This window comes from Lasiosphaeria miniovina, assembly GCF_030549165.1.
Source record: "Lasiosphaeria miniovina strain SMH2392-1A chromosome Unknown B0T26scaffold_8, whole genome shotgun sequence".
Taxonomy (NCBI): Eukaryota; Fungi; Ascomycota; class Sordariomycetes; order Sordariales; family Lasiosphaeriaceae; genus Lasiosphaeria; species Lasiosphaeria miniovina.
In genome coordinates this window covers 3,346,221-3,367,884 of record NW_026848227.1, presented here as the reverse complement: position 1 = coordinate 3,367,884, position 21,664 = coordinate 3,346,221, and the positions used below count along the sequence as shown (strand labels likewise).

Genomic DNA, 21,664 nt, shown 5'->3' with positions numbered 1-21,664 from the left:
GATTCGATTCAAACTCCGTCCCTTTCCGTGAGGCGCAAGCAAGCCTGTGCCCGGTTGCTCGTCTGATCAAACGCGACCACGCCCTCGGGGAATTCGGTGGCCCAAGACGGCTGGATTTCACGCGGGCCCGATCTCAACTGAAGACGTGGCTGTGGTTGGTTTCATCTTGGCCCTTGGTCTGTGCAGCGGACGGAGCCTCGCACAGTGCTCCACATTCCATGTTCCACACAGTGAGCGCTCTGCAGGCAGCCAACAGGCGTGCCTGGTCGATTTTAGCGCCGGTGTCGTGCTTCTGAAACGGCCTTCGCTTGCTCAATTAACGTTAATTCCGAAAGAAACTTGGGACTGGACGGGAAGAAGCCGTCGAATTATTTCAACAGCAAACCCCCAAATACGGATGTTATTAGATTTGAAAGACTTCTTCATCCACTCTCTGCCTTCGAATCGGCTGAGTGCATCTAGAAAGCTACAGCTTTAAAGAGCACAGCCAGACGGCGCGGGAGTTTTGGTGGCTCGGTCGAACCATGCCAATTAGCAGCAGCTACCCCTGCTATAGCATCACAGATCCAACCCGTCTCGCTGCATTGTCACTAGATCAGGCGTTTGAACTGTGAGGGTGGGGGAGGACGGAGTTGAGCTCTGTTGACCACCCACTGAGCCGAAAGAAGGTCTTTGAGGTTCTCGCCAATATCGGGGAACGAACATGGTAGCGCAAAGACATGGCATGATGGCCTTCTCGAGGTGTGGTAGGAATAGGATGGGGACGGGTTGGGCCAGATAATTGTTGGAATGTCAATGTTAATTGAAGCCTCGCTCTGTAATGGCCGCCACCAGTCTAGGCTTTATTCCGGTTTTAGACGACGGAAGACGGAGCCAAGGCTCATGGTCGCCTTCGCCGTCGCTGAGATCTGCAATTTCGAGCAGTGGACGGCATCAAAAACCACAATATGGACCGAGGGGGACCGAGAAAGGCACGTCGAATTGGCGCCGCCCATTTTCCGCCCGCCGGGCTGGTCCAGGTTGATCCAGATTGCTTCCCCAATCCTATTCCCCAACTTTCAAGATGAGCCATATGGCAATATAATAAGGGCCTGTGGCACCCAACTTCTACTCCCGTCTGAATTTACCCCCTCCAAGTCGGGATGAATCAGGGGTCGCTCACTTGCACAAAGTGACAAAACACACCTGTGTGCGGTGTGACCCTGCCACTTGTTGGTGATGGATCCGAGGAGGGCCCATCAAGGCAAGCAAGCCCAACCAAGTTCCAGCCTACACTAGGTACAGTAAAGTACCTTTTTCTCGGGGCTAGCCACTCACCAGTCAGGGCAACAGTTCGCTCAGTCTCGACCTATCAGTTGCGGTTGATGTCAGCCTCGAGGACCAAGACGCCTCACCGGGTCAACCGGCTCCTCCCAGCACGGACGGAGGGCTATCCGTTCAGGCATTCGGTTCTCCACGCCAGTCTTGGGATCAAAGGATGAGAAGAAAATAGCAGTATTTCCTCTGTTGCAAAGCGCATCATGTCGAAAGCCAAACTTTGTCCGAGAGCCTTATCCCATCGACCGTTCGAGTTTGGCGTCCGACCCGGAACAGGAAAACGCAAGATGGTCAGGTGCACAACATCGCGGACCCACAAAACACGGGCGTCTTCCCCTTCGTGCAACACTCTGCAGCTAACTAAACTAGTCTCCACTACTTTGACCCGCTGTCGGTTTGCGCGGCTGTGATTCGCTGTGCCGTAGGTCTTTCGCTGGGGATCTGATGGTCCCGACGCCAGCAGAGTGGCTGGTGTGCATGGACGCAGCCCGAGCTTCTTGGGTGAGACACTTAACGACTACTCGAGGCTGGCCTTCTTCAGCGGATTTTATATTGATCGCCGACTGCAGTAGGAATTAGATATGACATCCGGCTATCTGCGAGCTCTACATACATTAGGTCATTTTTTTGGTGCGCAAACATGGGTTAACTGCCAGAGAATCCCTTTTCCCGAAGTCTACGCGCAACAAATCGAAAGTGGCTCGGAAATGGACGACCGGAGTGCGAGGCACAGTAATGTTCAGTAGGTATGGCCTACTATGTAATCGAAAGGAGAGATCGACGTTCTCACGCGCTTTTCTCCCCGTCTGCCTTCCATACATGTCTAGGTAACCACGTTTGTGCAGAGACGAACTGGCAGTTCCTTACAACCTTTACCCACCAGAACAGAATGTGCCAAAATGGGACTCGACCCGGCTTACTACCTTTCCTCCTTTGGACTAAGACAGTCAACCAAACGCGTTCATATGTACATACTCCGGATTGTGAACACCTTTCACCTAGCTTCTCGAGTTCTTCGGACCTCGATGTCTCGATAGCAATCCGTGCCAGCGCGCCGGAGTTGGTTGTTCAACTTTGGCCCACACCCCTGTCAAAGTGAAGACTAGCTCCTGGTTTCCCCAGACCCCCCCCCCCCCAGTGCCGCTGATCGCTCCAAGCCTTTCCTGACCCTTTCCATCCCTGTCCGCCCGCCAGCCAGGCCACGCAAACTCAATCACTTCAATTTTATGTTCCGAGATTCACGCCACGAAGCCCTGCCGAGCACATACTCAGATTGGATACATATACAGGCCGACTTACACTATTTCGTTTAAACAGTGGCCGCCTACAGAGCTGTATCCAGCTGACTTTGTCAGCCGGCGCCGGCTTTCTTCTCTGGCAGAGGTTCTTGAAACACATACAGCACAGACGGATCGTTCCGGATCCTGGCGGTGGTAGAGGAGATTGTCGAGGTGGATAGTGATAGGCTAGTCAAAGTATTGTACATTACAAGCACGATGCATCAAGACTCCGGTTATTAGATGGCTGTCAGGGTCACTGCGTCGACACGGGTAGCGGCGTTCGTGGAGCGGGCTACGAGGCTACTCGCTTCCCTCTCGTCGCCCCCCAAGACACACGATGATGAGCAGACTAGCATGGCATCTCGGCGCACCATAGGTCTGCCACCCCATCTCCTGTACAAGACAGTGTTCCCTGCGATGCCGCGTGGGCGCCCAGCAAAGCCGCCCCGTGATGGAATCTAGATGGTTGTGCAGGACTCTGTCTAGGAACGCCGTAATATCCAGCCGCTGTAGGCACTATGCTGGGGATCCCGCATATGGCTGTTCGGGGACTAGATATTAAACGGGGGTCCTTTGAGAAAGCTATGGTCTCTGTGCTCTGTGCTCTGTGCTCTGGGCTCTGTGCTCTGTGCTCTGGGCTCTGGGCTCTGGGCTCTGGGCTCTGGGACGTAACTACCAGCCTACCTACTTGACCTATATAACCTTGCATCGCAGATGCAGGTGTGGTGGTGGTTGAGTTATTAGTTGCGTGGCGGCGGTAAGTAGCACCACAGCTTGCAGCCAGCAGCCGAGGGCACAGTGCTATGGCAATTCTTCCAGAACATAGACGAATGGCAGCCAGCGGTGCTAAAACGTTGAGCAGAAGGTTCTCGGAACCGATTGGACTCCGACAAAGGTCTCCAATGAAGTGTCCCGCTGTTTTTTTTAGGGCCACAGAAAGATGCCGAATAGCGACGGGACGCCGCCGACACGGGAAACGTTGGGTTCAGTAAGTGAGTGTCCAAACCGACAAGAGAAAGCAATGCAGCTGGTCTCTCGCCACTCACTGCCTACCACCTGGGGATATTTGCTGCATGATGCCGGCTAGCTCATGGCATGGCACACCCTCTTGTCGAGCTACTCTCGCCTCTCTCGACTAGAACTCTAGAGAAGGGGACAACAATGCACATACACAGTAGGTAAGGTAGTGGGCGGTCTGGTAGTACAGTACGGATTTCCCCTGGCTTCGTCCATCCACGCCTCCTGCAACTGGCTCCCAAAGCTGTTGTTCAAGCCGGATTTCACACCATGGAACGCCACGCAAAAGCCGTTTCATTTCCCGCACGAACTACCGGCGATTCGGGTTCTCGAGATTTTCTCCCTAGCGCTGGGGGCCGAAAGTTTACCCGCTTTAGTAGGCCTTAGGTCCCGTCAAGGTGTCTCGAGCTCCGGTACTCCGTCCTCCGCCCTCCGTTCTCCGTCCTCCGAAGCCCGTGTACATCCGGACCGCGACCTACATGGCTGCGGATGCGGAGTACGGATGCCTTGCACCTACCTTACCATACCGTAAAACCATGCTATTCACTCGGCACCTACGGCAAAAACACCCCGCCTCGTTTCGCTAGACCGACTGAAACCCGGTCAAAGTACCCGACTGAGGGCCGCCCGGAACACCTCGGCCGTCCGTCTATATCACCAAGGTCCTGGTCTAGGGTAGAGTGAGTACTTCGTTACCTACCGTATTCCCCCTCCCACACAGACCACGAGCTGGAGGGTTCCTTTTCCCTCCCTTTCCAAGTCGTTCCCAGCTAGGAGAGGTCTCGGCGGGAAAGTCGGCGCAAAAGAGAGAAAAACAAGTGCCACGTGAATTTGGGAGGCTCCCAATAGAAAGACTGCCCGAGAAATGAACAAGCAGAGAGAAAATGTGAGACAGGTTTCTGTCCTGTCACAAACTTCCCCTGCGCCCTGCCCAGTCTGCCAGTCCCAGCCACTCAGGCTGCCCAATTCGTAATTTTTTGTTTTCATCTGCCATTCTGTTTGCTGTTCTTTGCCTTGTTGGAGTCATCCATTCCATACACACGCGCCGAGGGGGGGCCGCTCGGGTGGAGACCTTGCAGGCGGGTGACTCTGTTGTTCACTCACACTCACACGCTCTTTCCTGCCTGGAAAACGAAACCCGCGAAAAGCCGCACCCAGTGAGAACGTTTTTCCCCCGCCACGGTACCACCAGGCAAAGCTGGCCAGTAGACTCGCAGAAATAAATAGAAGAACAGAAAAAAAAGATGGGAGGGGCGAGGTGAAGTAAAATCTCTTTGCGATTGGCTCTGCCTCCCCCTTCCATCGCGCTGCAGGTCCGCCGTCGACACACGGAGCGGGCCCCTTGGCTTTTCGGTCTTGGACTAAGCCATGGCCGCGGCCCTGGACCGATGTTTTTTTTTGTTCCCCTTCCCTTTTCTCTCGTTCTTCATGCAGATGACATATGTTCGAGTTACGTATTTTTGTGGGAAATGTTTTCACAGTCTTCGCCCCGAATCGGCAAGTGTCACGATGACGTCGATAAATCGGCGGTTGTGTATGCGTGGTTTGTGGTGTACATACGGATTACGAAGTGCACACATACAGTACTCCGTAGAGCCTAGGCAGATTGTCTGCCTGGTGGCAACCAGCATGAAATCCATGCGCTACTCACTGCAAGCGCACGTACACGCGCGCACACACACATACACACACACACACTTTTGTTGGAAGCCTGTTCCGTTAATTCCGCGCTTGGCAATTATAGGTAGATGGATAGATGCCTTTTCTTCACCCGCGGGCCGCATCGGCCTTCGGTGGCGACGTTTTCTTCTTTTTCTTGCTTGCCCGCTGACCTTACCTGTCCACCAAAGGGAGAAAAAAAGCCGTTCGAGTTCTAGCTGCACAGCGGTGTGTTGTTAGTTCCCTGTGAGAGCACGTTCGGGTCCCGTCTGCAGTTGCGCTCCGCTGATCACCAGAGCGAGGGCCGCACTTGGCCTGCCACTAATACACACAGCATGGTCGTCCGGCACACAAACACACATACACACACCATATCGCACAAAATGCATATTGAAATAGAAAACTAACAAAAAAGAAAAAAAGGAAATCCAATGCAGCGCGGCACCTCTTTATAATTTCGCTTTTGGTCATTATATCTATGTGAATTTAGTTGGTGGTTGGGTTGTCTCATCAAAACAAGAAAAAGGGGCGGAAGGGGTTTGGCAGGTCTACACATAGGTACATCTTAGGCAAGTAGGTTATGTGCTGGATTACGTCTAATATACAGCCAGGGACAAACGAGTACTACAATAGCTGAGGTCAAGACATCGAGGTGAAGACACCGAGGTCAAGATTAGAATCACCGGCTCAGCTTATCGGCGTGTTGGTCTGCTGGGTCCGACAAACTCGGGGGTGGCCAAAGTGCCAGAAATACCACCGTTCGGGGCCGCTGCCGCGTCGCTGTTGGCTTGCTTCTTGGACTTGTCGGTCAGTTCGTCGCCCTGCTTTATCAGCCTGCGGAAATTGCCCTTTTGGCAGGCATGCTTCCACTCGGGCTCGAGGACCTTCTTGACCAAGACGTGGGCTGCATCGTTGCGCAGCCTGGAAAGAGCCTGCGAGGCTGTTGACGATACATTTCGACTGGAGCCACCCGTTATTTTCTCTAAAAATCTGATCCCCTCGTCGTATGGGTGCTGGGGATTTATTTATTCTCACCCGTCTCTCCACCATCTCGACATCGAGGGGCTGTAGCTGTCGCAGAGCGACCGTCTGCTAGAGCTGAATGGCTGCCTTATCGGAACTTCCCAGCTGTCGAGGGCCTCCTGGTTCGTGTGCGTCCGGGCGGATTTCAGAACAAGGTCGACCCAACCGAGGGGCGAGAACACGTCCAGCGAAACGCCGCCGAGGATGTTGTAGATGCCGCAAGAGCAGCCGTCGCACTGGCGGCGGTCAAGCAGCCACCCATGCAGCTCGACAAAGTCGGCCACGCTGCGGTTCTGCCCGAGGTGCTCGACCGTATACTTCCCACACCCGGCCAGCCACAGCTTGTACACGAGTTTTTAGGGGTGTGCGGCCGCTGGGGAAGCGCTCTTCATGCCCAGGCGGTGCATGATGTGTCTCGTCCACGCGTTCAGCAACCTGCTCCAGGTTGGCTGGTCGATAGCAAGGTGCCGAGCGTTGGGGTCGAAGTTTAGCGTCTTTGCGGGTAGCATGAGGCCGTATTTGTTTTCTGCGGTGATGCCAAGTCGGCTGAGCTTGTCCTCAAGCCTGTCCTTGACGCCGTCAGTCCAGCCTGCTCCGTTTGCAGAGGCGCCCTTGACAAGGGCTTCCAGCATGCGCCCCTTACACATCCCGCATATCTTTTCGCACGGCTGTACAAAGTCTTGCAAGAGCAACAGGTACACGTCTGGTTCCTGTGCTAAAAATTTCTCGGCAATCTCTTTTTGAAGTACTGCCGTGTTGTCTGTCGCTTCTAGGCTGCTGTTTTTGCTTATGTGTAAACTTTAGCTCGTAGCCGACCTGTGCTCCACCAGAGTGATGGGGTGGGAGGGCTTCGAGCTTATATGCAACAGATAGAGAGAGAAACGGCATACGGTACCTGAGCAGGAGTCATAATGGGAATTGTTCTGGCTTGTAAGTAATCCCAGGTTGTTGAGTTCTTTGTTTGTGCCTAGAAGGGGCTCCGTTCTTGGTGTTTGTCAGAGTCCACGTCACGCTTTCACGTATCAGTCGTGCAGTACAAAGCAATCCGTCAATCATCTAGACACCCTCCATGCTCAGATTAGTAGAACTTTCCATGTCGATAGTTGTGGGAGCTAAGGGGGCGTGGATCAGCAATGTTGCCCCTTAGCCAAGCGTATGTTTCCCAAAAAGCAAAAGTCAAAACACAGCAACGGGCAGGTAATAGTACGGTACCTAGGCTGTGATACGCAACCAGAGCAATACAAACACACGGAACTAATCAAAATAAAACCCTTAGTCATTGCCCAGAAACAACAGACGCGGGTCGTAGGAGAGAACGTTGCTGCCCCGTGTACCTAGAGGCCGGGCCAGTCCCAAACACTCCTCTCGGCATTCCGCCGCGTCACTTGAACCTTGTCTCCCACCGATACAGTCAGCACTTCCCCCTCTCCTCCGGCAACAAAAGCATATCGGCCAAAGACAGGCGACCACTTTGTCCCGGCATCTACCCTGCGATCCTTCATAAGCTTCTTCAGCACCGAGCCCAGCTCGCCTTCAGCCGGCTTGCCCGTCTGGTAGTCCACGTTGAGGCTTATGCACCGCGCGCAGTTGCTCGTCAGCAGTAGCGTGTGCCTCTGCTGCTGCTGCTGCTGCTCCAAATCTTTGGTCTGCACATCGATGGCGAGCTCCGCCCAGAAATCCTCGGCCCACGCGGCCTCGCCCTCTCCGTCGACCACGAGATTGGGCCGGAACTTGAACATGGGCATTGGCTGGTTGGCAGGCAGACGGGCGCTGATGTCGTGCAGCGAGGACTCGGACGTGACCAGCAGCGGGGCCACGTCGGTGAAGGTCAGCCACAGCGCCGGGGTTGCTGGCTGTTGCTGCCGAGGGCTGGTTACCAGCGAGGCTAGCGACGACACCCATCCTTTCTGCGGGGCAGCGGCGGTGTTGGCAGCCTTGGGGAGCATGCTGGTTCCAAGCACGGCCCGCCTTCCGTCACCAATGTAGACTAGAACTGTCCGAAAGCCGAACCGCGAGCTGAACCACGCGTCGTAGCCGCCGCCCATGCGGTAAGCCGTTGCCGGGCTGCCGTGCAGGTCGACGCTGATCTTCTCGAGCAGAGAGATATCCGGCTCCAAAGGCACCCTTAATGTCGCTTCGCTATCCTCGGCGGAGCTCGGTGACTGGGGCGGTGTAACTCTGTTAAGATCTGAGTGATGGCTGTCCTTCGGGCTGTGATATCGCACAACGACGCTGGCTTCTTCTGCCGAGCCATCCGGGCCATCCGGGCTAGAAGCGATCTGCTGCTCGAATAGAGCGCACTGCGGGTGGGACGCCAGCTGCATTGCCTTCATGCCGGCCGTGGCCTCGTGCTGCCCTGCCTGGTACAGCATGAAACGCCGGTCATGCTTGATCCCCTGCGGCCCGACCTGGGCTTTCCGGAGCTCGATCCCCCGCAGACCTTTGATGGGGTAGACGTAGAGCTGTTTGTTGTTTGTATTTGTCAATTATCAATTGGGAATTCAATTGTCGGCCGGGTCCAGTTCCAAGGTCACCGCGTGTGACGTGTGCTAATTACTAAGAACACCTCAGGGGAAGCTACTTACAGCTGAGATTTTCATAGTGTCTGGAAGGTGTCGGTGAATCAAAACTGGTGAGCAGGAGGGAGTCAAATGACGAGGATGGACGAACTCAAAGCTCTCTGTCCTGTGTGGATCTGCGGCGGGGGTTGAAGAGGGGGGAAGGCAGCTTTGGTTGGGCCTAGATCGCTAGTGCCTGTCTTCACTCTTCCATATGGAATGGACATGCGGCAGCAGGACAGTGAGGCTGGCATACATGAGATCCGGTTGGTCTTATTCTGCGCCCCAACGGCAAGCAAGCTTATTAAGTCTAGGTAGGTAGGTCTGGTATGTAATGATGTACTACTGTACGACTGTACCTCTAGGGCCCTGCAGGCACCGCGATAAGCAAGTTTTCGTTGACATCTATTCGTCGAGGCATGTGTAAGTCCCACCGTCCTCCACTTTTTGATCCAGTCAAATATCAGGGTGAGAGGAGAACTCCCGGGACAGCCTGGCCTATCAAAGAAAGATATACGGGACTGTTTGTCTATGACCGGATTGGATCACTGGTGGAGCTAATTAGGTTTAGACTGAAGTGTTTGCCAGACTTCGTAATCAAACATTAGACATTGTTTACTTTTCGGTCTCGGGCTCTACCTGGGCAAGCGTTGCTCGAGTTTGAGCATAATTATCGGGTAATCAAAGACCGGACGACTTATTGAGCCGGACCTGGCTCATACCAACGCGGATTAATTAAATAATTAATTCCCTTGAACAAAGCCCCCGAATGATACCCTGCCTAGGCCTAGACCCAGTCGACTCTTACTAATTGTTATTTTGAACCAAGTCTAGTAGCCCAGACGCCTAAAGCTAATCCTGGCAACTGCTTCGTTCACAGAGCAAACCACGGGTGCTCTAATATGCCCTCGGCCGAGATCCTCTGCTCAGGCACGTATTTGAAGATTCTCCGCAGCAGATCAGCAAACAGGGCCATCTCCTCCTCCTGAGCCCTATCGTGGTTGCCTGTGCCGAGGTGGTTGAAATCATGGACGAGGCCACCTGCGAGCAAGTCTTCGATGCTGGAACTAGAACTGCGTTTCTTGGCCAACGGCACACGGGACGGAGGAGCATGCAACTCGCTTTCGTCACCCAGCCAGCTATTGCCTGCTCCCCTCGGCCATCCCGCTGTGTATCTCCCGTCCCCCAGACATCGCCTACGGGCCTCCCATGTCGTCGACCACCACGGCTCCGGGAGTTTTCCGAGGATCTCCACCATGCGCACCAGGTGCTCGTCCGGATCCTCGACGGGGATGTCAAACAGGCGCCTGCCAGCACGAATCTCAAAGAGCGTGCACCCGAGCGCCCAGATATCGCTCGCCGTGCCCAGCCTCTTGTCCAGGACGTATTCTGGCGGGCAGTATTCCAGCGGCGTGGCCAGGTCCTCTGGCAGGTCCCGGACATCGAACGACTCGGCAAAGTCGACAACGCAAAGCTTGTCTGTGACAAGGTCAAACTCATTACCACTGAGATCCAGCAGTCCCCACTCGATCGGCTTAACTAGGTAGGCTGGCGCCGTGAGCGGCCAGGGGCCCTCGCCCGACGCCTGCACGACGTCTACAGTCCTCGGAGGTCCCAGTGTTAGGCGGAGCTCGTCTTCAGAGAGCCCTGCCGGCCCCTGTATCCGCATGAGAATGTTTGCTGGCCGAAAATCTGTGATTGTCTGGTATGAGCAAGATCCCAGCACCAACCTTCCCCCCCGGCACGCGAAAGGGGAAACGGGAGGGGGTTTTTTTTTTTTTTTTTTTTTTTAAAAAAAAAAAAAAAAAAAAAAAAAAAAAAAAAAAGAAAGAAAATTAAATAAATGAATCGGCACCACTGACCTCCATGGCAGATGCCGTGAGAGTGAAGACTGGCCATTGCCTTGACGGCCTGGAAACACAGCTTCCTCGCCTCCCTCACAGGCTTGCCTTTCTCTGCTACAAGATGCGAGACAGGCCTTGACACCACTACCCGCGGCCCCAGCACGGGATACACGACGGCGAAGTGACGGCCATTCGGCCCCTGGAAGTCGAACCGGCCGAGGGGCAGGCAGAGGTGTTCGGCGGCATCGCTCTTGGCCAGGCCCCTCCTCAGAAGCCGGTAGGCGCGAAGTTCGGGGGAGTCGTCGATGGAGGCGCTGGCCATGAGGACTTTGACGGCAAAGTATTGCGTCGTCAGCGCTTGCTGGAAGACGTCGCGGCAGAGCCAGATGTTGGCGCGCCCGCCGTGGCCCAGCTTGTCCATGACCTTGTAGCGGCCGTTTAGCACGTCGCCCAGGTGGACGGGGTGGTGGCCGCCAGGCTCGTAGTCGCAGATGTTTTCTAGCCCGAACGGCATCCCATCTAGCACCAAGCCGTTGTCTCTGAACTCTCGGAAGCTCTCCTGTGGAGATAGAAGAGACAGCACGGGGCTGAGCTCTCCCATCGTTGCTGTCTTGTTTTGTTCTATGTGTGGGGATCACAGCGGTGGTGGCAATGTTGTTGTTCTGCTTTGTTTTGTTTTCCGGGGCTGACTAGACCACCCTGACTTGAAGGCATTGCCAGTGGAAACTGAATTGTTAAGAAAGAGAGGAGGTGTGCGCAGCATCTTGATATTACAAGAGAAGTAGGTAAGTACCAAGCCTGGGAAAGAAAAGAGGCAGAGACGCAACTCGGGCAAAGCCGCAAAAAGGCGTTTAATGACCAAGGACAACAGGATATGACGAGAACGGTTATCAAACAAGCCAAAACGAACACACGGCAGGCAATCCATGCCACATGGCATCCTTGGTCTCCCCACAGGTAGATATGCGTCTGTACTGTACGGTAGAGTCCTGCGCCGCCTCCTGGCGATCCCGTTTCAGGCTGAGCGTCGCACGCCGATTGGCCCCCCAGCCCTCTGAAGGCTTCTGGAAGCTAGGGGTAGCTAGCTGAGCTACCTAGGTAGGTTCCATGCTCGGGCGGAGCCGGGGTTCTGCAAACGATCGGCAGAGCAGAGCAGCGCTCCCCGAAGTCAACGTCGGACTCTTGAAGCGAGCTCGGATTATCCGACTCTCAGCCACCGGCACCAGTCCGAACAGCTACCAAAATTGGGCCGGGTTCGGCTTGTGTAACTGCCTCTACACGTACATGTAGGCACACGTCCAGCAATCACGCCGGATCTCCGGGCCCCGGCATAGCTCTCACGTCATCGACAGGGCTGCAAAAGAAACCGAGCAGGGGGCAGGATCCGCCTCAAGACAAGCTCGACATTGGAATTAGAATATAAAACCAGCCCCGGAGAACGCCTGCATCCACCTGTCCCCCAGACAAACAGAAACAAACGGCAAAACCGAAACCAAAACCAAAATCAGAACCGGGTAATTTGACGACGGCACCATGGAGTCGCACTCGGTTTCATTGAAACACAAGCCCGGCGCCGCCCTGCGCGTTTCGACTTACTTTCCCGGCGGGGCCCAAGGACCCCTTTCCAACGCCCTCGTCGTCTTCCTCAACGGTCTCGGCCTCCCACGCGCAGCCTGGTCCGACGCAGTGGGCCGACTGCTCGAGCTGCGCAAAGTGGCCGGCCAGCCAACGCCGGCACTCTTCTGTTACGACCGCTACGGCCAAGGCGAGTCGGAGCCGGACCCGACCGACCCGCCCGGGACGCCGTACGGGCACGACGCACGTGCCGTCATCGCCGACCTGCATGAACTCCTCAACCATGTGGCCGACAACGAGCTGAGGACGCCACTAGCCGAGACCCGCCTCGTGTTCGTCTGCAACTCGATCGGGTGCGCGCTGGCGCGCCTGTACGCGGCCGAGCACCCAGGGCGCGTCGAGGCCTTCTTGTTCCTGGATCCCATGGTGGCCAACTCGGACTTCGTCTCGCTTATTCCGGACCCGGACGCCCCCGGCTTCGACTCGAGCCGGCTCCCCGCCCATGTCTCGGTCGACGACTTGCGATACGCGCGAGCCATGGTGGCCAAGACCTTCCTGCCCACTGTGCCGAATGGGGAGCGTTTTGACCGGCGAAGACTCGCCGACTTGCTTCCCGGCGCCGACAAACCCATCTTGCCCGACGGGCCAGGTGGGAAGACGCCGCGTCTCGTCGTTGCCGGCCATGACTGGGACGAGTTTGCCGAGCAATGCAAGACGGTAAGCTTTTTTATTTCTCCTTTCGCTATTACCCATTACCTTACTGTTAGGTACCGCGGAACTTGGGCTCGAGCTCGAGACGTCGAACTAAGAGACTAAGAGAGTGCTAAATCCGATGACAAAGTCCGGCTTGATGGCTAACGATGGCGTAACTATAATGAAAGGGACCTATGGCACTGCCCATACCTGTCGTGAATGCCTACGTAAACCCTGCGTGGGGCGAATACAATGAAGGCCTGACCCGTCTTGTCCAACACGAGTCTAGGCCTGGCGGGCAACTGAAAATCGCCAAGGGATGTGGTCACTTTATCCAAAAGGACGACCCCCAGTTTGTGGCAATCGAGATCGATGGCTTGCTGAAAGAGCTGGCCCGATGAGGCTTCTCGAGCGAGGTAGCCACCGGGACACGCAACCCGACGTCTCCTTGGGCTCGTTATCAGTAATGGCGCACGGAGGGATGCCAGTTCTAGACTTGGGCTCCGCGTTGCATTACAGACCTGTTGGCCGGTATAGGGTACGCGGTGACATCGCCGAATTGAGACTCCGGCGTAGATATGTTGAACTTGGAACGTAACGGTTGTAATAAATAAATACGCGATCTATCCTATAGGATCAGTGCAAGTACTGGAGACGACTAACACTATGAAGGGCACATCTGTGGAAACCAACGACACCGCCCAACAAACTCAAACAGTGCCCTGGCCCAAAGAAATACCGAAGCATGACACCGAGTCTCCGAGTCTGTAGACGAGCGACTGCAACAGCACGTTAATACCGGTGGTAGGCACAAACACGGGTGCACGTCTACCATAGTTCAGCAGAGCACTCACCAATTTCTAACCGCCGAGCAGAAGTCGTGGGGTTCGGAATCTTTCCAAAAATATTTGTCGAGGGGCCCGTAGCGTCCTCGCCACCAATCACCGAGCCAGCCCTCGCCCTCGCCATCTCCCTCCTCCCTTGCCTCCTGAGCATAGACACTCCTGCTTGCCTGGCCTGTGCCAAGATTCGTTGCCTAAACAGATCGAGGCGCCTGGTACCAGTTCTCCGGCAGGTCGCCCAGACACTCGCCTACCGTCACCGCCTTGTAGCCGCGCTCTTCGATCTTGTTGAGCATAAACTCGACGAGAACGTTTGCAGTCTCCTCCTGCACGTCGTGGCTGAGAACCAGGAACGAGTCTTGCTCCCGGCCGGCGTCCAAGGCCTGCGAGAACCTGTCAATAGACGTCTGGATCGTGTCTGGCGTATTGTAGAGATAGTCCTTTGTGTCGACGTCAAAGTTGACAATGTGGTATCCCATCTGATCCAGCTCCACCAGGCATTGCTGTTCGCAGGTCGCATAGGGCGGTCGAAAGTAGGCTGGGTACATTCCGAGCACGTTGGAGAGCGACTGCTCGAGATCGTGCATCTGCTGCTGCCTCATGCTCGAGTCGGCCGTTGTCATATCCACATGTGACCATGAATGCGAGCCAACCTGGTGTCCCGAGCTCACCATTCGCCGTAGAAGTCCGGGCCAGGGCGTTGACTCATCATCGAGCCCCTGTATCCAATTGTCACCATTGACAAAGAAGGTGGCCTTGGCATTGTGCTGGTCTAGGATATCCAAGACGTGTCCCGTGTATTTGTATGGGCCGTCGTCGAACGTCAATGCCACCACGCTGGGTACCGTGCAGTGACTGATGATGGTGCCACGGGGGACGGTGCTGGCCGTTTGACGGGCTAGCACGCTCGCGTCTCTGGGAGCAATGACACCGTCTCTGGGGAGAAGCACTCCAAAGGGAAGTATTGAGGGTAAATGCATCGTCAAAAGGGCCAGCCTGTCAAACGAGCGGTGCGGCTAGTTGATAACAATGCTCGAATAACAGTGCCACCGAGGACGAGCAAGGAGATGAGCCAAAATATAGAGGCATGTAGATAAGTCTACACAGACGTAGACCGCCTACCCACCGAAGCCACCCCCAAGATTAACACTGTTAGGTGTTGCCTCTGGCTCCTTGACATTAAAGTACCATAGTGACATCACTTAGGTCTCGAGGGGCAAGAGCGACCAGAAAACAGCACCAAGGTGGTTGGTACCAATACCAGGTATCAAGCGAATAATTCGCAAGGGGCCATTGCCGCTGTGCGCAGCTTTGGGGAACAGACATGACGTGACGTCTAGACAAGTTTCAAAGCCAAATGACAGAGCGGGCGGGAAGGACCCAGTCGCAATATACAACTTCCATGACCCCCCAAGGTGTGTATCGCCCTTCCCATCCACTATGGTGCGAAGAGGGCAAGGCAGCCCGACTGCACGACGAGGCAGTCTCGTTTCCCGGATAGCATCGTGCTCACTAAGTCAAGGTTTAATCAGTTCCAGCCGTGTTTTTCTTCAAAACGGAACTTGCAGACACTGGTCTGAAAACAGCTGGAGAGATGCAATTCAACTTGACAACTATTAGTGGCAATAGGAACGGCGAGAAATTTTGGGCCGAATAAGTCCCCCGGCTGGCCGTGGCCCTCGTTAATTTACCTAATGCTGTACCCTTTAAGTAAGAGAAACGAACCTGCACTAGCGAGACTAAGGACGGCCCAGGGCAAATCGAGCTCAATGACAGACCACACCCACAGGCAGCCAACGGGCGGGGCGCGCTTCATCACGGCCATATATCCGTAAGTGTTTGTGATGTGAATTAGATAGCACCCGGCGCAGATGCTGGCCACGAAGAATATGGACTGCCGTATGATGGGCTGTACGCGCTTAGGCAGTCCGGGGAGAATTGACGGGTTCGAGGGGTGCGGATGGAGGGGGTAGAAGAGCATGGCGAAGACTGGAGTTCAAGAGAGCAGTGTGGTCAGCGAGATATATCCCCACAAGAAGGTGCGAAGGGCATGTATATCCTTTCATCTTCATCACAGGCTGCATGGACTCACCCAGAAGTGCCTGCCCGGCGCGCGTCCAGACCTTGGCCCAGACAACCCGGTCGGCAGAGAACTGGTGCTGCACGAGGACATCCAGAGTGAAATGTAGCATGGCTAGGCTGATGGTCCAGAGGATAGTGTCGAGGATGCGTTCCGTGGTCGGCGACAATTCCGCCCCATCATCATCACCATCATCGCCATCCTCACCCCCACGCTGAATGCTTTCCCCGTGTGTCTCGGCTCGTTTGGCCTTTTTGTTCGCGTCCTCCTTGTTCTTTGCCAAAACAAAGAGATCCCTTTCTTCGGCAAGCTCGAGAAGCGTCTTGGTTGACGGCCCGGATCGGTCCGGCTGCCGAAGCTTGAGGTTGGGAGATCGATCTCCACGTTTTTTTGCCATTTTTGGAGAAGTGACTTGAGCTCTGAGAGAAGCCCGAAGTGAGCCTTGGTTGAAGCACAATCTGCGTGTAAAGTATCGATCGTCAATAGTTGCGGCCGTGTTCCATGTGCTCCATGTTAGAGGTAGGTTGCGTTCCGTACCCGACACGTTCAATACAAAAATACTTCAGTACGAATACCTTGTCAATTTTCCCTGACGCGTCGTATCTACGGAGAAGGTGGAGACGTATTACGTATGGAGCAGGGTGCCTTAGCCCCTTCCTGGGCCGCAAACAAGCGGGCTGCGGCTCAGTTGACATGGAGCACCTAGAAGTTAGTACTGGAAAGCCTTTGTTTTTATTATTCTACATATGCGCATACGGACAACTGTAAGAACAGCGACGTCTTAATTGAATGATTCGTAGATACCTTACCCTTGAAGGCATTGGTTTCGTATTAGCATTACGGACAGGATGGAATATGGCGCCGTAAGGCCGACTCCACTCAACGGCCCTGTCGATACACTAAGAAATCTTTTGGACTGTTCAACTTGTGGTGGTGCATGTGGCACCAGGCAAGTAGGTTCGACATTGAAAGGGAGGCTATCCAGGAGCGTAAAGGTTTTAGAAACACCCAGCCAACTCTTGCTACATAGTAAAAGCTCCTTGACGACGACGCCATTAGGCAGCGCAATGGCAGTTCATTAGACGGATGGGCGTATCCCCGGATTTTCTCTTGACGGCGACAAGCCCACCACGGAAACCCCTCCCTCATGGGGACCGACCGGGGTCATCAGTTCTCTCAAATCGCAAGGTGGCATTATCCATCCCATCGTGATTCTTCCTCCACCCCTGAAAGTCACGTCTGGCTGTCCAAATGAGCGAGAGCGAACCCGCGTTCGTCATTATCATTTCCCAAGGGGCGCTCTCATACGTTTAGTAGTCCAGATTCTTTTCCTCCTCCTTTTCCTGGCGACCCAAGGGGGAATTAGAACCAAGACCAAGACTGTCTGTCTCCTTGTCCCGAATAAATCTGGGTATCCGTACAGCGGAGAGAGCTCGTCTTCGTTTCTACTCGCAATCGATTCTGCCTGGGTTCAGTCTGCATTGGCAGGCACACGCGCGCGACGCATTGGCAGTACTCGGTACCTGCAGATTTCCAGAAAGCTTACCCGGTCTCTAGCCCCCCATTTTAAGCCGCATACCGACTTTATTTTATTTTTTGGGCCCTTTTCCAGGTTGCGCCCGCGATCCAAAGAAAACCGCCGATCTTGCGCTCCTCCCTCCCGCTGTCCTGCCCGCCACGTCCCTGCCAACATCGGGTGCTGGTCGGGGGAGGAGCCACCTCGTTAATCAATTGACCGACGACCACTGACGACTTCTTCCGGCTTTGGATATCTGGCTTTTGTTGTACTCGGCTGGCTACCAAGCCTACCCGGTTTTGGGTTGACGGGGACGGGCGACACAACCATGATGGACTGGCTGCTTGCCTTGGGCGTTGTCGCCGTCGTGATTCCGACGCTCTACCTTTACACGGTGTCGGTCGTGGCGACGCGCTTCCCGACGCTACAGAACAAGCGCATCTGCCTCCTGATTGCGCATCCCGACGACGAGGCCATGTTCTTCGCCCCAACGGTGCTGGCGCTCGCGCGCCCAGAAACCGGCAACCACGTCAAGATCCTGTGCCTGAGCAGCGGTATGCGCAAATGCCCCCCTCAGTTTCGGGTTCCTGCTTTTTGGGAGAAATGCGCTCGGCAAAGACACTCCTGCCTGAAAATGGACTCCTACTGACAGTTACTTGATAATTCATCAGGAGATGCCGACGGCCTCGGCGAGACGCGGAAGCGGGAGCTGGCTAAATCCGGGCTCACACTCGGCCTGCGCAAAGCCGACGACGTCTTCGTGGTCGAGAAACCAGAGTTCCCCGACAGCATGACGGCGACGTGGGACGCGACCGCCATCTCGTCCCTCTTGTGTGCCGCCTTCGCGCCGCAGCTGAGTCGTTCGCGCGACTCAGGCACAGCACCGACGGCCTCGATCGATGTTCTAATTACCTTTGACGCCGGCGGCGTCTCGGGACATCCGAACCACATCTCGCTCTACCATGGCGCCAAGGCCTTTGTAGCCGCGCTAGTGGCCGGCAAGGCTGGCTGGGCGCCGCCCGTGGACCTGTACACTCTGGCCACGGTGCCCCTGGTACGCAAATACGCCGGATTTTTGGATGTGGGGGCGACCTTGGTGAGCTGGGCAACTGGTACCCAGATGAAAGACAAGAAGCATCCTGGCGGACTCGTCTTTCTCACGGGGCTCGCCGGCCGAGGCAGCATCCGTACGGCATGGAAAGCCATGACCACGGCACATAAGAGTCAGATGGTATGGTTTCGATATGGATGGATCATCTTAAGCAGGTACATGTACGTAAATAATTTGAAGCTGGAGAAGATCAAGGGCCGGTGACACATACCGGGCCTGTATACCATTTAATCACTGGTGGATCGCGCAATATTTTTTTGAGTACAGCAGCTATTCCCAAAGGCTCTGGCCCTGGAGAAAACTTGACATATATGACCTTGTGTGGAACGGAAGGCGGGATTCACGTCCCAATGCCTTCGGCCACAATATCATCGCAATAATAAGGTAATGTATACACCAAAAGTAACGCCTACGTGCCGCGCCTCAGGGCTCAAGGCTCAACGATGATGGCCTGCCTATGTCATGTTAATAGATACTGTCGCCGTGACGCCGTTAGTTTTCCGGCTGCCCGTCGATCACGCCTCAGGAAGGTCCCAATCCGTGGTCCGCTCCGGATAAACCTTCTAACCGATACCACATTCCTTCTCTTCATGAGAGTGATACGAGACTTGATAGGAATACCCCAAAGAGCAGGTGGCGTCTTCCTGAGAGGCTGTAAGTCAACGGTGCCAATGGATGGCGCCTCTCTCTCAACCTCCACCCATGTGCCGGGTCTGTGGATCGTCCGGATCTTGTACAGCTCTACCACCCCCCCAGGAATTTTGTACTTGACGACGTTGCGGAACATGTTCCGGAAGATGCCAATGAACTGAGGTATCGTCCGCGTCGCCAATTCTTCGTCTACTTCAATTTCCGAGATCTTATCCATCAAAATGGCACACATGGAGTGGAAGGCATGCCATGTAGCTTCTTTGCGCACCTGGGCCTTGGGCCAAGCTTGCCTTGCCTCGTGCAGATCGAGACCGAGACCCAAAACCAGCGTCTGGTTGTAGTAGGCACGCTCGGCCTCTTCTTCGATACGCTTATAATACGGCTCGAGCTCCAGCATATATTCCATCGCTTCAACGATGCGGTTTCGCCTTATAAGGGACTTGATCAGAATGGTGTACTGAAGAAATCCGGGCTGAATCTTATACTCCGTTGTCATAGTGTCCCAAACCAGTTGCACCGATTCGTGTGTCGTTGCCCTTCCTGGAAACCCAGCCTCTATCCATTCGGATCTAGCGGGGTTTGTTGTGTACAAGTAGGTCCATTGGAGTATATCGAACCAAGTTTGATCAGGTATGCGAATGTTATAACGGAGCGCCAAGAAATCAACCAACTTCAACGCAACAACGATTTCGCCATTGCGACAGTAGCTGCTCACAACGGCGTCCAGGAGTCGCTTCGTTGGGTCGGTGATTGAACCGGGTGGTGTGTGCTTTCTTTCATCCCCCTCTATGATGACATCCGCGGTCCTGGTGTTTTTGTTGTGCCTCCGTTCGCTTTTGGAAATACCGGACTCCCGAACTCTGATGACCTTTATTCCAAAAAACCTTTTCAGGATCACACCTTCCAGAAGCGTAAGCGATCCTGTCGTTCCCAAGGCAACCATTAGGGCACAGCAAACGCGCTCGTCCATAGTATTGTGGTGGTATATCATTTTTCTAAAGAGGTTAAGGGCGTCCTCTCGCAATCTCGTAACCCTTCTGAGAGACTCCACTTTAATGTACGAATGCCGGGTCTGGCCAAAACGATGGTTTGGCGATAAGGCCAGTTGCGTAGCCGCCCTGAGTCGATATGTTTGGTTTCGTCCATAGAGTAATTTGGTGTTGTGAAGGTCAATGGCGCGAACACGCGACCTTGCAAGGTCATACTGGTTATATGAGTGCTCGGTGAGATAACGGGACTTGATGTATTCATCCACGAGCCCCGATTCTCGCAATTTCAACTCGCCAGCTTGCTTCATCAAGAGGAAGATGTTGTGAACGATCATCGGATCGGAGGCTGCCCCAGCACACCTAAAGAGTACTTTGAAGTCGGAAAGAATTATAGGCCGTTTTGCCAAGATTCTCAGTTGCACTGCAGCGAACACGCGCTCCAAGAGGAGGACATTCCCCGTCCGCACACCGAAGATGTCGAAATAAGACCCAAGACTAGTTGACAGGGCCACGCCAGGATTCACATTAATGCCTACAGTCGGGTCAAGCTCTGCAGCAAGCGTCAAGGGGTCGAGGGACCGTAGAAGCTCGGAGAAGGCAGTCGGAGGAAGCCTTGCAAGTGTAGTTTTCTCTCTTTCACCCCGCTCCGCGAGAAGTTCCCGCAAATATTCGGACCTTTCCAACGGATCTTTGAACGATTTGGCAAACACGAGATCTGATCCCGTAGGATCAAAGTTTGGATCCGGTACCTCGCTTATGCTGGTTCGGGGAGCAAATAGTTTGTAGCTCGACGAATATCTGGACGGCACCTTCGGAGGGGGCTCTCGTGTCGGAGGGACGAAAATGCGGCGGAGGAATTTCCATTCTGCATGACTGAGCTCATAGTTCCGAGTTTCTGGCTGCCAAGCGCCTGAATTCTCGCTATTGAAGTTTGTCGCCGTCACGGCGGGCGCATCAGGGGGATCGGTCGCTCGGCTGTTCAACCAGCGATAGCTAGTGGAGTTGAGGCCACTATGCACACGAGGCTTGCGGAAACTGGGCAGCGCAAGTCGAGGAACCCTGGGTCGACCAACTCGCCAGCCGCAGAAGTCGGCTGACAAGTAGAGGGCGTTCATTGGCAGTTTTCGAAAATCGTATCATTATTCAGGCGTGCAGTCCTACTAGCCATGGGTGGGAGCTCCAGAGCTTTGATCTGGCACTTGGCTGGCGGGATGAGAGGGGTGGAGTCGAAGGAAGGGCTGGGGAAATCTGGGGAAAGTGTTTCGAGCTTGGGGAGCTGTTAAGACGATGGACGGACGGCCAGACAGAACCCCGGCCAGCTGCAGGGGCGGAAATCGTTCTGTATCCATACCTCTGTATTTACCCCGCCTTGTCCATTGGGCGAGGAGCATTTGTGGAGTACGGAGAACGGTAATTTCGATTCTCCGGAGTCAGAAGGCTTACCTAAGCTACAAGGCCAGGACGAAATGTAATGCCAGTGAGCCACTCGCTGTATCCGTACTCCAGTTG

General features: G+C 54.7%; 8 protein-coding genes across 8 annotated transcripts; 2 read left to right on the top strand and 6 right to left on the bottom strand.

Annotated features, from left to right (window-relative positions):
- Nucleotides 1-5,965: 5,965 nt before the first annotated feature.
- On the bottom strand, nt 5,966-6,943 carry B0T26DRAFT_681485 (uncharacterized protein; the record flags this gene model as incomplete). The annotated part of the gene is made up of 3 exons (XM_060440642.1): nt 5,966-6,233; nt 6,309-6,581; nt 6,732-6,943. 3 exons carry the CDS (start codon nt 6,941-6,943, stop codon nt 5,966-5,968), a joined length of 753 nt encoding a protein of 250 aa, XP_060290720.1.
- Nucleotides 6,944-7,630: 687 nt separating this feature from the next.
- On the bottom strand, nt 7,631-8,896 carry B0T26DRAFT_681484 (uncharacterized protein; the record flags this gene model as incomplete). The annotated part of the gene is made up of 2 exons (XM_060440641.1): nt 7,631-8,758; nt 8,882-8,896. 2 exons carry the CDS (start codon nt 8,894-8,896, stop codon nt 7,631-7,633), a joined length of 1,143 nt encoding a protein of 380 aa, XP_060290719.1.
- A 587-nt stretch (nt 8,897-9,483) lies between these two features.
- B0T26DRAFT_516579 (kinase-like domain-containing protein) lies at nt 9,484-11,552 on the bottom strand. Its single transcript, XM_060435449.1, has 2 exons — nt 10,717-11,552; nt 9,484-10,546 (listed from the first exon to the last, which is right to left on the bottom strand). The coding sequence occupies exons 1-2, from the start codon at nt 11,297-11,299 to the stop codon at nt 9,729-9,731; spliced, it is 1,401 nt and encodes a 466-aa protein (XP_060290718.1). The 5' UTR covers nt 11,300-11,552; the 3' UTR covers nt 9,484-9,728.
- Nucleotides 11,553-12,231: 679 nt separating this feature from the next.
- Nucleotides 12,232-13,367, top strand: B0T26DRAFT_658465 (Alpha/beta hydrolase fold-1; the record flags this gene model as incomplete). Its single annotated transcript, XM_060438874.1, has 2 exons — nt 12,232-12,990; nt 13,155-13,367. The coding sequence occupies 2 exons, from the start codon at nt 12,232-12,234 to the stop codon at nt 13,365-13,367; spliced, it is 972 nt and encodes a 323-aa protein (XP_060290717.1).
- A 635-nt stretch (nt 13,368-14,002) lies between these two features.
- Nucleotides 14,003-15,007, bottom strand: B0T26DRAFT_744547 (uncharacterized protein; the record flags this gene model as incomplete). Its single annotated transcript, XM_060444427.1, has 2 exons — nt 14,003-14,723; nt 14,931-15,007. 2 exons carry the CDS (start codon nt 15,005-15,007, stop codon nt 14,003-14,005), a joined length of 798 nt encoding a protein of 265 aa, XP_060290716.1.
- Nucleotides 15,008-15,495: 488 nt separating this feature from the next.
- Nucleotides 15,496-16,285, bottom strand: B0T26DRAFT_657334 (uncharacterized protein; the record flags this gene model as incomplete). Its single annotated transcript, XM_060438776.1, has 2 exons — nt 15,496-15,797; nt 15,901-16,285. 2 exons carry the CDS (start codon nt 16,283-16,285, stop codon nt 15,496-15,498), a joined length of 687 nt encoding a protein of 228 aa, XP_060290715.1.
- A 1,450-nt stretch (nt 16,286-17,735) lies between these two features.
- On the top strand, nt 17,736-18,719 carry B0T26DRAFT_659214 (putative deacetylase LmbE-like domain-containing protein; the record flags this gene model as incomplete). Its single annotated transcript, XM_060438931.1, has 2 exons — nt 17,736-17,958; nt 18,076-18,719. The coding sequence occupies 2 exons, from the start codon at nt 17,736-17,738 to the stop codon at nt 18,717-18,719; spliced, it is 867 nt and encodes a 288-aa protein (XP_060290714.1).
- A 359-nt stretch (nt 18,720-19,078) lies between these two features.
- On the bottom strand, nt 19,079-21,475 carry B0T26DRAFT_876725 (mitochondrial ATPase expression-domain-containing protein; the record flags this gene model as incomplete). Its single annotated transcript, XM_060448112.1, has 2 exons — nt 19,216-21,475; nt 19,079-19,159 (listed from the first exon to the last, which is right to left on the bottom strand). Exons 1-2 carry the CDS (start codon nt 21,268-21,270, stop codon nt 19,079-19,081), a joined length of 2,136 nt encoding a protein of 711 aa, XP_060290713.1. The 5' UTR covers nt 21,271-21,475.
- Between the last annotated feature and the right edge of the window lie 189 nt (nt 21,476-21,664).

Excerpts from the sequence above, each read along its gene's own strand:
- B0T26DRAFT_516579 (XM_060435449.1), bottom strand. The coding sequence starts at position 11,299 with ATGGGAGAGCTCAGCCCCGTGCTGTCTCTTCTATCTCCACAGGAGAGC. Across the intron at positions 10,547-10,716 it reads TCACGGCATCTGCCATGGAG|ATTTTCGGCCAGCAAACATT; the intron begins GTCAGTGGTGCC and ends AGACAATCACAG.